Source organism: Channa argus, chromosome 9 (assembly GCF_033026475.1).
Source record: "Channa argus isolate prfri chromosome 9, Channa argus male v1.0, whole genome shotgun sequence".
Lineage (NCBI taxonomy): Eukaryota > Metazoa > Chordata > Actinopteri > Anabantiformes > Channidae > Channa > Channa argus.
The window spans coordinates 15,384,038-15,398,318 of record NC_090205.1 but is presented as its reverse complement, the minus strand read 5'-3'; the positions used below and the strand labels follow the sequence as shown (position 1 = coordinate 15,398,318).

Genomic DNA, 14,281 nt, shown 5'->3' with positions numbered 1-14,281 from the left:
ATTGTTATTGTTATATCCGTCATCTGTGGCCAAATGTTTGTATTGTAGTTTGGACACTACATCGTAAGATAAAAACATCAGCACAAATACAATTTTAGGGGAAATACTGAAGTTTTGTTCATTCATAAATATGAAGTTTATTAAAACCTAAATCCTATCTAAGTTTATTTTTGTTTTCCTGTAAATAAGAAATTATTATCCACATAGTTCAACAGGATACTTTTTATTTGAAAGAAATTACTCATAAAGGCAAATGCCACCAAAATAAACTTTTATCTGAGCTCCATGGCAACCAGAAATGAAATTACATAAATAGCCCAAGAGAGACGTTACAGACAAGACATTGACAAGAAGGCTACACATCTCTGCTTCTTTGTAAGGAAACAGGAATAATATGCTCATCAGTTATAGCACAAATGTTATTTTAATTAAATAAATGTAAATTTGGGTTTATGAGGTTTTTTCCAGAGTACTAAACATTTAATGTAGCCTGCTGTCTTTTGAGTTTCAAACAGAGAAGGATACCCTTTGAAGTCTTAATGTGATTAACTTCATCTGACTAGTATGAGTATGGTAACTTTAACCAAAAACTACATGTCTATAAGAGAGCAAAACTTCACATTCAGTATTTGGGGTAATAACTTTAGCAGACAGCTATTAAACAGCTAGAAATTGAAAAACAAAACACTTTTTTGGTCCCCGCTACTTTCCGTCTGTTTCTGTTACCATAGTGATTATGACGCTGAAGTCACTCTTCCTGATTAGCCTATTAGATACTAAGCTAGCAGATTTCAAAACATTATCAATTGAACTCTGTAAAAGAGAATAACCTGCGGCCATGGCATCTGTTTTAGATGCGCTCTGGGAAGACAGAGACGTGAGATTCGACATAACAGCACAGTAAGTAAATGCTGAAATCATTTGCGATTAATGCATCTTCGTAGAAGCCACCTGAGTTAGCTGAGCTGTGACATTGTGACTAACGCCTGGTAAAATAATTGGCCTGCTGTAAGTATTAGGCTGTAATGTTTAGTGTATATATAGAAAATTGAGTTTTATGCTACTGCTATCTACGGTAGATTTGTCTTGGCACAGGGGTAGATAGGTGTCGTGGATTCAGGCATTGCTCTAACTAGCTACAGTAAAACGTCGTTCAACAAACATTAGCGTTAACTTTAATCCTCAGTGCTCCAGCTAACACCGATTAGTCAAACAAAATGTCGCTGCACACAGGCAGATGAAAACTCGTCCAGGAGAGGTACTGATAGACTGTCTGGACTCCATAGAAGACACTAAAGGAAACAACGGAGATCGAGGTAAGTTAGTTTGTTTTTGGAGGTTCACCTCTGTGGACAAAAAGAGCGTGTGTCTGGTCAGCTGCTTACACTACTGACAATCTCCACTCTTTGCAGGACGACTGTTGGTAACAAACCTGAGAATCATTTGGCATTCTTTGGCCCTACCAAGAGTCAATTTGTGTGAGTACACCTGCATGTTAAACTCCCTTATATATTTTAGTTTGTTTTGATTCTTTCTCCATCGGCAGCACTTCAGCGTGAAATGCATGGTATTTATATATAAACAATGCTAACCACTCCTATTAGATATTATTAGCCAATAAAATAAAGACTTGTACTATTTGTTAAGTTTAAGCTTATACATGTATAGCTTTTCTAGTTTCCATTGTCATTAATTCATCATTTTCATAAAATAAAGAGGCTTAAAGACTCAAATGTGCTTTTTTCTGTCATTTTACTTAAAGTACTTTGAACTTCAAGTATATGCCAACAAAGTACAGAATCAAGTTTCCTGCATGAAGCCAAGTGGGAAATTGTATGGAAAATACAATAAATCTAAATGTCAATAATATTCCTTTTTTAGCTGTGGGTTATAACTCAATCATTAACATCACAACAAGGACAGCAAACTCAGTAAGTTTTTTTGTAACTATTAATCCTTTTATAATAATCTTAATACTTCAGTTCCACAATATGTATTTTTATCTTTCTTCATACACAACACAAATGCAATACTAAATATTCAATTGCCCCAAAGTTTGTGTTATTGATACTAAGTTTTGTATTCACTGTCATTCCCTAATGTAAAATGTTTCACTAAGAGTAAAGGCCAACATTGGCAACATTTTGCTATGCTTTACATATTAGTATATAATGCACGGGATTTATGATATACATGTGATAAAGACAGGTAAAATGCTAATTTAGGAATTCAATTCCCTTTACAGAAATTAAGAGGCCAAACTGAAGCACTCTACATCCTTACAAAGTCCAACAACACACGATTTGAGTTCATTTTCACAAATGTGGTTCCAGGAAGTCCACGCCTATTTACGTCTGTCATTGCTGTACACAGGTAAACGAATTCTGAGAGAATATTTGATTCTCCAACTATATTTTATGTAAAATGTCCGACTATATAATAAAAACATTTGTATTGTTGTGTTGCAGGGCCTATGAGACCTCTAAAATGTACAGGGACCTGAAATTGCGAGCTGCTCTCATTCAAAATAAGCAGCTGAGACTTTTGCCCCGAGAACAAGTGTATGATAAAATTAATGGGGTTTGGAATTTATCCAGTGATCAGGTACAGCCGTTCTTCCTAAAACATGTCTGTTGAAGCATTTTGATATAACCTACATATATGCATTCAGTTGGCAGTATATGAAGTACACTTAGCTAAAATACAATCTAATACAACAGTCCTGCTATAAATCTAGTTTAGTTTGAGCTGCAATTCAAATGTGCTGAAATGAAAAGAGAAGTCTTTCTGTTAATTTATGCTAGTCTCAGTTATATAGTGTACATGGGGTGAGCAAGATAAACGAAATGGTCAGTTTAATGCAATAAAATGTAATCGGACCACAAACTACATCAAAACAGTTTCAGCACAAACTGACCGTGATCAATATTTTCACAACTGTTGTGTCAAGCTGCATTACTTTGTTTGTAGTTTTAGATTGTACAGTAACTGTACACCACACTCATACAGTGGGGAATGTTAATGTTAGTCAAATATTGTCAACAAGCTGTCAAAACAACTAATTCCATTTTATTTTTTGCTGAAGTATATCAACATTTGCATTATGCATAGTACTTGAATATAATATTTAGAAAGAGTCCACTGCAGTGATTAATGACATGTAAATACAGTATTTACTGTTTGCTGTTGTTTTTGTTGTTGTTTTAGGGTAATCTTGGGACTTTCTTTATCACCAATGTTCGAATTGTGTGGCATGCAAATATGAATGAAAGCTTCAATGTCAGCATTCCTTACCTCCAGATTGTAAGTATAACACTCTGAATACCAATCTTCAGACTTTCTGTTTGACTTAACTTAATTAGCACAAACTGCTAAACTTGAAGCGTTGCATGTATATCTACCACTTAGATTGGTTGTAGTACACAAGATTGTATTTTTTGCTGCTTATCTATAAGGACATAGCAGATAATTTGGACCCTTTCTACAGGTATAAAAAAATACACAAAATCTGTTGTCAGTTTACCTCAGTCAGCCATCGAGTTCAGATATTGAGTTTGTTTTGCTTTAGTCCCACACACTGTTGTAGCATTGCACATTAACCACTACTAATGATTTTTTTAAATGTAGTAAAATCATGTGTGTTATATTTTCTCCTCAAAGTGGTCTATCAGAATAAGAGACTCAAAGTTTGGCTTGGCATTGGTGATAGAGAGTTCACGCCAGGTAAACTGTTTTCTCTGTAGTTTGTGTCTCATTCACCTCAAATTATGTAGTAGTCAGAGTTTTCTGCCTTGTTTGCTGGGTAAAATACAAATATACTCTGTTTTTAGAGTGGTGGCTATGTACTTGGATTCAAGATTGACCCAGTGGATAAACTGCAAGATGCACTTAAAGAAATCAACTCATTGCATAAGGTGTATTCAGCCAACCCTATCTTCGGAGTGGACTATGAAATGGAAGAAAAGGTAGGATTTTCGTAAATTAAAAGTAAACATTAAAACTGCAACGTAACATATAGCCTAAAATACACAACTGAAAAGTACAGTTACATGAAATATTTTTAAATACTCCATTGTAGCAGACCTTTTCAGTTGTTATAGAGCTGTTTCTCCTAACATTGATCACAGCCTCAGCCATTGGAGGAACTCACCGTGGAACAGCCTCCTGATGATGTGGAAATTGAGCCTGATGAGCAGACTGATGCTTTTACTGTAAGTGAACCCTTTAGTCATACCTCCTCTGGGAGTCAGTGGTTCCCCTTTCAGCCTCTCAGAATAACTCTGATGCATAAAGAACAAACATGAATGTATCTTTTTATAGTGCTGATGTTTGTTCCCAATAGCAGTCATTAGACAATAATAACCTATTATTACATTTAGAATGTTCCAGTTAATTATTTTTAATTAATTGTGGAAATTACCTGTTGTTTTTTTGTTTTGTTTTTTTGCTTGCTCCCAGGCCTACTTTGCTGATGGCAATAAGGTAAATTCTGACTCCTAAAATTTATAATTAGTAAATAAAGTTTGCTGTGTGGTATGGTGGAAAAGTAAACTGTGTCTTGTTATTTCACAGCAACAAGACCGTGAGCCAGTTTTCTCTGAAGAGCTTGGCCTCGCTATTGAAAAGCTGAAAGATGGCTTCACACTTCAGGGGCTGTGGGAAGTCATGAGCTGAAAGAATGCACATTTAGTTATGCAGGAAATTATGTATTTATGTATGTATAGCTTGAAATAAAAGGTTTGCAGCTTATGCAACCATACTTTTCATAAGAAGAGAACACTATATTACATGTATGACAGATTTGTAAAGTGATTTTTATTTAGTATTCCAGTGGATAGAATAGGAAATATGAGTTTTGTGTTGATTTAATTTAATAAATGTCTTTAGTCTTTTGTTGTTTTTTTTAATAATATTTAAAATGTGTAGGTGTTTGCTGTTTTTCATTTGTATGTGGAAAGAACACTGTGATCTCAGGCTAAATACAAAGCTGCATAAAGCACTGAGGTATTTTAAAAATGATAAAAGAGAACAAACTGTCACCTCCCGTGGCAGCAGCTGTTCACTGGCCCTGTCTGCTTGTTAGGTAATTCACTTGTGGATGTACTCACACACAAATAATGCATCACACAGTGTAGTGAAAGGCTATGAGTGAATTGTGACTCAGTCCACATGTAGATGTCCTTTGAATACACAAGACTGTAGTACATGCCAGCCATATCTGAAGCTAATGATCCCACTGCTGTGTTACATGGATTGTGTTTTTTATGTGCACTCTGCGGCATTTTGTTATAATATACACTCACTGACCACTTCATTAGGAACTGTGCTAATCTAATGCAATCCAATACAGCAGCTCATCATGAATTCTACTTTTACAATGTTTTAATATCTCAGGTTTTAAGTTGAAACACTCAAAAAGTTGATAATTCCACTCTCTGTTTAATATTGAGGTTGAATCAGTTAGTGTAGTCACAGTGGAGTGCATTATAAGAAGAGGTGGTTCTAACGTTCATTTCAAACAGATTGGCCAAAACTGTAGAAGCACCTCATCTTGTAATGCACTCCTGTTTCAACTTCAAAACTGAGAAATTTGACTTCTAAAAGTAGAATTCATGGCAGAGCTTCTGTACTGAATTGCATTAGATTGTACAGGTGTACCTAATAAAGTGGCCATTAAGTGTAGTTCTTCTTTGTTAGAGAGACAGGAATAAATAAAATACACAGATCACAGGTTATTTCTGTTTGGCCATGCAAATATGTTACTACTCACCAGGGTGACAAGGCTCCACAGTTGTTTTGACTCTATGACAGCTGTGTGAGCTCTCTGGTTAGGCCATCCTGAATTCTTCATGGATGTGGTAGATGGCTATATTTAGAGGGTCCCATTTATATTGAAGTGGCTTCAGCCCTGGCTGACTATAGTCCTGTGTCTTCACCAGCTGGGACAGTCCATTGTAAATTGCCGTCTATCCATTCACTTCCTGTCCTGAAAGAATGGATCCTCAAGGCCTGAGAGAAGATCTCCGTCTGTTTCAAAGCACGTTGCTGCAGGATGGCCTCAAAGACCTTCTGAATGAGAACAAGTTAATTGACTGTATCTTAAAGGTCGGAGAAAGAAGCATCCCCTGCCACCGACTTATTATGGCAGCATGTAGTCCTTATTTCCGGGAGCTTTACTTCTCCGAGGATGGCAAGGAGTTGGACAACAAGGAAGTTGTTCTGGAGAACCTGGACCCTAATATCATGGACATGATTGTGAATTACGTGTACTCAGCTGAGATTGACATCAACGATAACAATGTACAGGATATTTTGATTGTGGCCAATCGCTTCCAGATCCCCTCAGTGTTTACAGTTTGTGTGAATTATCTGCAGAAGAAGCTGTCAAAGAGCAACTGCCTTGCCATCTACCGACTGGCACTGATGCTGAACTGTGTCAGACTTGCAATGTCAGCTCGAGATTACATCGCAGATCGGTTTGAGACCATAGCCAAGGATGAGGATTTCTTAGAGCTTGCTCCACCTGAACTATTTGCCATTATTGGCACAGATGTACTAAATGTAGAAAAAGAGGAGGTTGTGTTTGAGTCTCTCATGAGGTGGATCAGCAAAGACAAAGAGAAGCGAGTGAAATTCTTAGAAGAGGGCTTTGACTGCATTCGTTTTCGCTTGCTCCCTGAGAAATACTTGAAGGAAAAGGTGGAGAAAGATGACCTTATCAAGGCTGATCCTGAGCTTCTCAAAAAACTTAAAGTTATAAGGGAAGCTTTTGCGGGAAAGCTGCCTGAAAGGAAAAAGGAAAAAGGTGATGAAGAAGGAGAGGACGACAAGCTGCCAGGTTACCTGAACGATAACCGCAGACAGGGCATGTATACCAAAGACATGTTGTTAATGATTAATGACACTGCTGCTGTGGCCTACGACACCCAGGAGAATGAATGTTTTCTTGCTGCAATGACTGAGCAAATCCCCCGAAACCATGTCAGTCTGATATCAAAGAACAACAGTCTGTATGTGTTGGGAGGACTCTTTGCTGATGAAGAGGACAAAGAAAACCCATTACAATGTTACTTCTACCAGGTAGATTTTTTGTTTAATTTACATAACTTTTACAAAGAAAAACTCCCTGACTGTGTTAAAAGTATCAAATGTCTTTCAGTTGGACAGTCTCGCCTCCGATTGGATTGCTCTTCCCCCAATGCCATCTCCCAGGTGTCTCTTTGCTTTAGGGGAGTTTGAAAACCTCATCTTTGCTGTAGCAGGAAAAGATTTACAGTCCAATGAGTCTCATGACACTGTTTTGTGCTATGACACAGAGTAAGTTCAGGATATCTATTATTTCACAACAATTTTAATTTTAATTTTATGAATGAACATATTATCCCTTACTGCGTCTGCCTTTTTAGAAAAATGAAATGGAGTGAAACAAAAAAGTTGCCCTTGAAAATCCATGGTCACTGTGTGGTGAATGCAAATGGGCTGGTGTACTGCATTGGAGGCAAAACGGATGATAAGTAATGATGGCAAAGTCTGAACATTTGATATAAAAGGTAAAATATTATTTGTCACATTGCATTAACCCATCTTGCGAAACATTTTTGTCTCGCTGCTGAAGCAAAACAACCAACAAGATGTTTGCATACAACCACAAGAGGTCAGAGTGGAAGGAGCTGGCTTCAATGAAGATACCCCGGTGTATGTTTGGAGCGGTTATTCATAATGGAAAGATTGTTGTGGCTGGAGGAATCAATGAAGAAGGCCTGACAGCTACATGTGAAGCATATGACTTTGGAACCAACATGTATGTGCATATATTGTTATTGTGTGCACTTTTTACTGATATTGTCAAATGCATTTTAAATTTTAACCCCTCATTACAGGTTTTGATATGGGGTGAATTGTGAGCAGTTTCTTTCTAATCCATTTAGTCATTTTTTTCCACAAGTAGTCATAACTTAAATTGTGCTTTTGTCAAAAACATTTTCACTGTCATCCACCCATGTACGCAAGACAACCTGATAATCATGTGCAATTTTCGCCTTGGAGTTGCCCTATGGGGCTCATCAACATACGTGATGTAAGGAGTTGGGGATCAAATTATCAACACCATGATTACCATACAATCCATGTTCAATCTCCTCAGCCACAGCCATCCCAAAATAACAATTTCAAGAAAATAAGCATAATTTGTGCAAATACAGAGTATTGTAAATAAAACTTTAACAGATCCATCTCTGAAAACCATAGACTTAAATCCACATCTAATTTTTTAACAAGACTTAAAGAATAAGAAAACCAGTAATACAGCTGAGTATCTTGTCACAGGTGGTCACCCTTCACAGAGTTTCCCCAGGAGAGAAGTTCAGTCAACCTGGTCAGCTGTGGAGGGCTCCTGTACGCTGTAGGTGGTTTCGCCCTCTTGGAGAATGAAAACAAAGAGTGTGCACCTGGTGAAATCACTGACATCTGGCAGTACGTGTTGATTTCTTATATTTTAAATATCATAGTGATCACTTACTTAGCTGAATAATAAAAGTGACATACTTTCCTTTAAAGGTATGAAGATGACAAGAAACAGTGGGCTGGAATGATCAGAGAGATGCGTTATGCAGCTGGAGCTTCCTGTGTGTCAATGCGCCTGAATGCTGTCAGGATGCCCAAACTGTAATAACAGCTCACTGACGTACTAGGAACATTCACTTTACTGCTGTAGGCAAGATTACTATGTACATGCTCATACATAGTGCGTTATATGTGTTGTCATCCCTCACTTTCGAAATGTTTCTTTCACCTGGCTACAATGTGTATTTTGTAACGCTTCAATATTAAATTCCTCTCATACAGACTTGCTGTGTGTATTTTTTTATTTTGTTTTTGAAACAATGTCCACAGCTCCTAAAATGCTGTTAATATAGTTGTTTTACAGTGTGTTTACAGTTGAACATCTGCAAACAGATGTTTTGCAAATGCAAATTGAACATCTGTATATGTACAAAACAAAATAAAGCCTAAATGTTGTTTTTGAAAAAGTTTAATACAAAAGACAATCTTATTTATCATGAGGTAGGTTTACATTCGTTATAAGGACTGTCTAAGAATAAAGAACACTTGATGTACTGTAAATAATAATTCAAGATAAAATCTCTCTAAATATTTTCTTCTTCAGATATTCCTTCCAAGCATCCTGTGTTGAAAGCTCCATAGAGTTCCATTCAAAATGAGGGATCTGTAATTTAAAAACACACTAATTATTTTTTTGTGACATTTATATTACATGTCAGCTCCAATGATGTTTTCTCACCTGAACAACACGATAGCCCAGAATTTCCAGGTGTCTTTTTCTTATCAGAGATTCACCCTTTATATGATGAGAATTTTTGCAGAAGCACTTTGAATCAAGAAAGTCCACTGCCACTCTGAGTAGTAAAAAAAAAAATATCTTGGTCTTACTAATCATTTTTACACACACACACACACACACACACACACACACACACACACACACACACTACCTCTGAGCTCCAGGGGGCAGTTCATCCTTTATGTTTTCCAGCGAGCTCACCACCTCCCAGTGAACCTTTCCTCTTTCAGAAATCTGCAGTGTGCTCGGCTCACTGTAAGGCAGGGGCTGTAGGTGTTTGTCCAATTTGCATTCAAAGTCTAGAAAAACAAAACAGAACTGCTCACTGAAATAAATGAGTAAATCATACCATTTTCTGGCCTCCTGTGTTTTAGACTTTTCAGATAAGAACGCTAAGATGGGAATTACTCACCTACAGTGTAAAAGTATGGAGTGACAACTGCTACTCGGATACAGTTGTTGGCACCTAGAACTTCAACCAGCATTTTGTGTATCTGCTGTTGCACAGGACTGACTGTGCTACTGCCTGAAAAATATTTTCACAGTAGAGTAAAAATTTATGAGCCAAATTGATTTGAACTTCATGTTCTAACCCACCAATACCAGAAAATCATGGTGCACCTCTTTACCTTTTTTTTGCAACTGCTGGCAGTAGCGCTCATGAAACCACGGCACCTGGAACTCAGGACACTCGAGAGACACGGCACGATTGAACTCCATGAGGCGCAGTCTGGTCCGCATATTGAGTGCATCGGGTAGGGCTGTAAGATGTAATGTTGACAGAAATATTAGTAATAATGTGCTGAAGTGCTTACTTCACAAAACTACCATTTTGCCATTAATGGAATTTCAAAAAGACTGGGCACATACTTTCTAGTTGGGAATCCAGCTTTCCCAGGAAGTCGATACTGAAGATCTCTTTGACCAGTACTTCGGGAAAACAGTCAGCCACAGCTAAGGTGTAAGCCAGGAAAACTAGCAGATGTGGGTCAAAGGACCCTAAAAATATATGGAAATTGTTTTAGCCTAACCCTAAAATAAGTTGGAGGAAAAAAAGAGTCTTTGAACTGACTGTTCACTTACTGATATGAGGAGTCAAGTGCTGGATACAAGCATCATACATCTCGTCTGCTTGTGGAGGATCATAATTCAGGACAGAAAATGGTAGCAGGGTGGCATAAGTTGCAGAGTAGTGAATCTTAAAAATGAAACCGGAAAAGTACAGTTAATATAGACCGATCAGCCACAGCATTAATACCACCTGGTGTTTTTATTGTTGTCGTGGACGAAGGTCAGCATGGGAATAAGTTAACAGTGGCTATGATTAATGGGGCTCAGAACACACAGTGTATCGGAGCTTCCTGACCATGTCCACCACAACATTAAAACCCAGAGGTAGTGGTAATGTGGCTGATTGGTGAACAACTGTTCAAGATTGAACATGTTGCAATGTCTATTAAATCACCTTGTCAATGTCTTTTATGGCTATGGTGGCAATTCGGTCCATCAGAGGAGGGCAAAGGCAATTTATCCTGGTTAAGAAGAAAGCCACCTCCGGCACATTGTTCCAGTTTATTTGCTTCATCATCCTCTGCAATGTGACCATCGTCTCTTGAAGAAGCATTTCCTCAAACCACTCCCCTGAAATGTACTTCATCTCCTCGAGCAGCAAGTCCAGCCGATCAGCTGTTTGCAGCCTCTCGTGCCCGCAGCGGTTCAGAGTTTGCAGCAGGCGAACGTACTTACTAAGAGTGCTGTGGTGGTGGGACGGATCATTCCGTACCCACTTGGCAATGGCACAAGAAATGGTGTTGAGGTCACCGAGATTGCACTGTGTCACCACTGCTTCTACCCGTGATAAAACAGCCTCGTCAAGTCGTGGACAGGGCAGCATGGACAGAACACGAGTAAGCATGGTCACCTCATAGGGGAAGATGCTGCGCTGCAAAAAGCTGCAAGATCAAGGGTAAACAGTTTCCATGTTAATAACTGTGAGAAGCGAAAAGGTCTAGTTAGCTAAAAAAAAAAAAAAAAAAAAAAAGGACTTACTTGACCAAAACGCTTCTCAGTTTAGTGAAGAGTTCAGGGTTCTGATACTGTGTCAAATAAAGGGCTTGGGTGATTCTGGCTACTTCCACAGGTTTGTAGACATGAACATTCCTTTGGATTACTGTTCCGATTCTTGAAAATAATTTGAAACAATTACAATCTACATAACATTTAATATATTTACAGATATACAAAATTAATAGGTCTGCAATAACCTGATACTGGCTTACATGTACACTCTACTTAATCTATGCAGGTGTTTGCAAAGACATGAACTTACTTGTTCAGTAAGCTAAGGTTCCTGCTCTGAATCTCTTCTAATGCTTCAGCTACAGCCAGAGCCTGCTGCGCACTGAGCTCATCTGCCAACAGGAGGGCAGTGTTCTCCAACCTAAAAGGCAGAAAACCACAAAGCAGACCAGTGAGACTCAAAGTAAAAGGTTACGTTTTAGCTAATTTAATTTTCTCCACTTAATGTGCTCATTCGTAAAGATAAATACCTTTCTCTGATCTCCGGACTGACCATGGGAGCAAGAGCCACAAACAGTTTAGTGAAAGAGAAAGGATCAGTGCTTGTATCGATCAGTTCTGTCAGTCTTTGTTTAGCAGCCACCCTGAAGTCACTGTTGTTGAACTGCAGGGACTGATACAGTCCCATGATTATGCCAATATTTTCTGCATCCATCCTGGGAATGTTGTGCAAGAGAATCTGGTTGCACTTCTCCAGCAGAGGCCGGTGGCTGTACTTAATGTTGCGCAGGAATTGCACCACTCTCCGAGGGTTGTTGTAATGTGAAGGGTCCATGTTGTCCAGGAGATGTTCTGCCCTGCAAATGAGGGCGTCACGCAGCCGGGGAGACACCAAAGAGGATATGCTTATCATCAGTGTAGATAGGATCCTGTAAAAAAAATACCAGAGTGTAAATACACTGTGAGGTGTACAATGTGAGGTACCTCTGTTTAAAAGGTATTTGATCTGATCTGCCTCTTAACAAACCTGGCATCATTAACAGAAGACAACCTCTGATCCACTATACTGGTGATGTGACCCATCAGAGGACTGTGTTGTAGGTGCTGATCGTTTAGACAGATGGCAAACTTGGACAGGGATGCCATTTTAAATCTGCAAATTTCACATTTGTGTTAACATTTCATTTGTGTTGAAGAAATCAAAAAAAATAAAACAAAAACAATATCAATAAGTCACCTGGCAAAAATTTTGATGCTGATTTACGCTTTTCAAAAGTGCCAAACACTTGCTTGTTCCAGCCTTTGTAATGTGAAACTCTATCTGCTTTATATCACTGAGTATCCAAAAATGTAGCTTAAGTGTTTAAGGTGGAAAAGACTATTTCCTAGTATTTTAATAACTTCATTATTACTTGATTAAAATATTTTACCTTTAATAAATAATATTTAAAATTTTAAATTACATGTACTCCCTACATTCAATTACCAAAGTAAATTGATTTAATAAAAGTATGCAATCATACCTGTCCACTCTTTGCCACGCTTCTGCTACCAACTGCTGAACGAGTGAGTCGTGAGGATCCACATTTAGCCTACAAAAGTGACAATAAATTGTCACTACAACTTTAATTTCAGATACATTATAATTTAAGATAAATGTGACTATATCTCCCTACCTGAGAAAACTGTAAAGCATATCCACCAGCATAAAATTATCCATAAGAGTAATTTTGTTTTCTGCCAAAACCCGAAGAGTCAAGAACTGTGGGTGACTCTTGATGAGCTCCACGGTCCTGAGCAGTTGTGGTTTCTCTTTCTGGAACTGCCACAGCATCCCAACAGCACAGCTGACATGGTGCACTGTGAGCTTGGCCTTGTTCTTGCCTACAAAATCAAACACCTCCTCTTCAACAGAGCAAACTCCCAGCTGCTCCAGAACCTGGTCTCGGGGCACTGCCCCTCTATGAAGGAGCCTGCGAAAGCAGGGATTCACGCACCTGAGCCGTAACATAATCGCAGACCCTGGGCTCAGGTTAAGTATGCACTGAGGTCTTCATTGTGGCATCACAGAGTCCACAGTCAAACTAACAATCAAGCTCAGCCAGCTGATACGTGCCCAGAATTATAGTCTGGAGAGGGGGACGTCTGCCGACCAAAAAAGACAAACACATTACAAACTGCATTACTATTTCCCAGTTATGTGGTAAATAAAAAGCATCTGCCATTTCAGTGAACACGTTAACTCAATGTAATATACTGACCTCGGTTTCAGAGATTCTCATCTCTCAAGAAAGATGCGTGGAAACCATTCTGATAGTTCATGTGCTGTTTCACTAAAATCAGGTGTGCTACCAGTGGCTAAGTTTAATCTTCTAACGCGGTGTTCACGTGGGTGGATAAAAGAAAGCATCTAAAAAGATTGACACTCTCCGACCACCGCTGCTAGCTAAATCATGAGCTAGATTTCAGCACATTGAAGAGACCTATGTAATAAAAACGTGCCATAAATAGAATGCGGTTATAAAAATTGGCAATTCATGTCAAAGTCAAAGCATGTGTGCTAATAATTCACTTCCGTAGCCAGTGACATATTGAAATTGTGAAAATTTACCCCTGGGTTTGTTCTTCAGGCAGCAGCTCATGCCTTCTGGCGAGGTCGTCAAGTAGACGAATAGTTTAATATTAGGGCCAGATTAGACATTCGGTAGCAGTCCAGGCCAAGATTCCGTTATTTGGCCTCCACTACACAAGGTTGTGTCCTTATTTCCCCGCAGGCCAACCAGTAGGTAGTAGTCAATTACACAACTTGAAGTGATTGGTAATTGCATAAGTGAGTATGCATTATTTTTGGCAAAGGAAAAATGCAAAGTAGTAATCTTCAATTTACATACAAGGAGATTA

The 14,281-nt window shown here is 38.4% G+C and overlaps 3 protein-coding genes across 4 annotated transcripts; 2 read left to right on the top strand and 1 right to left on the bottom strand.

The window, feature by feature from the left end:
• The first annotated feature begins 727 nt into the window (after nt 1-727).
• Nucleotides 728-5,725, top strand: bbs5 (Bardet-Biedl syndrome 5). The gene is made up of 12 exons (XM_067516670.1): nt 728-900; nt 1,234-1,316; nt 1,413-1,478; nt 1,882-1,931; nt 2,246-2,373; nt 2,469-2,604; nt 3,208-3,303; nt 3,661-3,723; nt 3,831-3,965; nt 4,128-4,211; nt 4,459-4,482; nt 4,573-5,725. The coding sequence occupies exons 1-12, from the start codon at nt 839-841 to the stop codon at nt 4,672-4,674; spliced, it is 1,029 nt and encodes a 342-aa protein (XP_067372771.1). The 5' UTR covers nt 728-838; the 3' UTR covers nt 4,675-5,725.
• Nucleotides 5,726-5,911: 186 nt separating this feature from the next.
• Nucleotides 5,912-8,845, top strand: klhl41a (kelch-like family member 41a). Its single transcript, XM_067516669.1, has 6 exons — nt 5,912-7,080; nt 7,160-7,317; nt 7,407-7,514; nt 7,616-7,801; nt 8,326-8,472; nt 8,557-8,845. Exons 1-6 carry the CDS (start codon nt 5,995-5,997, stop codon nt 8,666-8,668), a joined length of 1,797 nt encoding a protein of 598 aa, XP_067372770.1. The 5' UTR covers nt 5,912-5,994; the 3' UTR covers nt 8,669-8,845.
• Nucleotides 8,846-9,015: 170 nt separating this feature from the next.
• Nucleotides 9,016-13,985, bottom strand: fastkd1 (FAST kinase domains 1). Of its 2 annotated transcripts, XM_067516667.1 has the most exons (15): nt 13,642-13,984; nt 13,057-13,525; nt 12,904-12,972; nt 12,408-12,533; nt 11,911-12,309; nt 11,691-11,801; nt 11,411-11,542; nt 10,827-11,313; nt 10,445-10,559; nt 10,232-10,360; nt 9,991-10,122; nt 9,774-9,887; nt 9,513-9,660; nt 9,302-9,416; nt 9,016-9,226 (listed from the first exon to the last, which is right to left on the bottom strand). In XM_067516667.1, exons 2-15 carry the CDS (start codon nt 13,389-13,391, stop codon nt 9,131-9,133), a joined length of 2,508 nt encoding a protein of 835 aa, XP_067372768.1. In that variant the 5' UTR covers nt 13,392-13,525; nt 13,642-13,984; the 3' UTR covers nt 9,016-9,130. The 2 variants fall into 2 exon arrangements, with proteins under 2 accessions (XP_067372768.1, XP_067372769.1); XM_067516668.1 differs by lacking the exon at nt 9,016-9,226 and having other exon boundaries at nt 9,778-9,887; nt 13,642-13,985.
• Between the last annotated feature and the right edge of the window lie 296 nt (nt 13,986-14,281).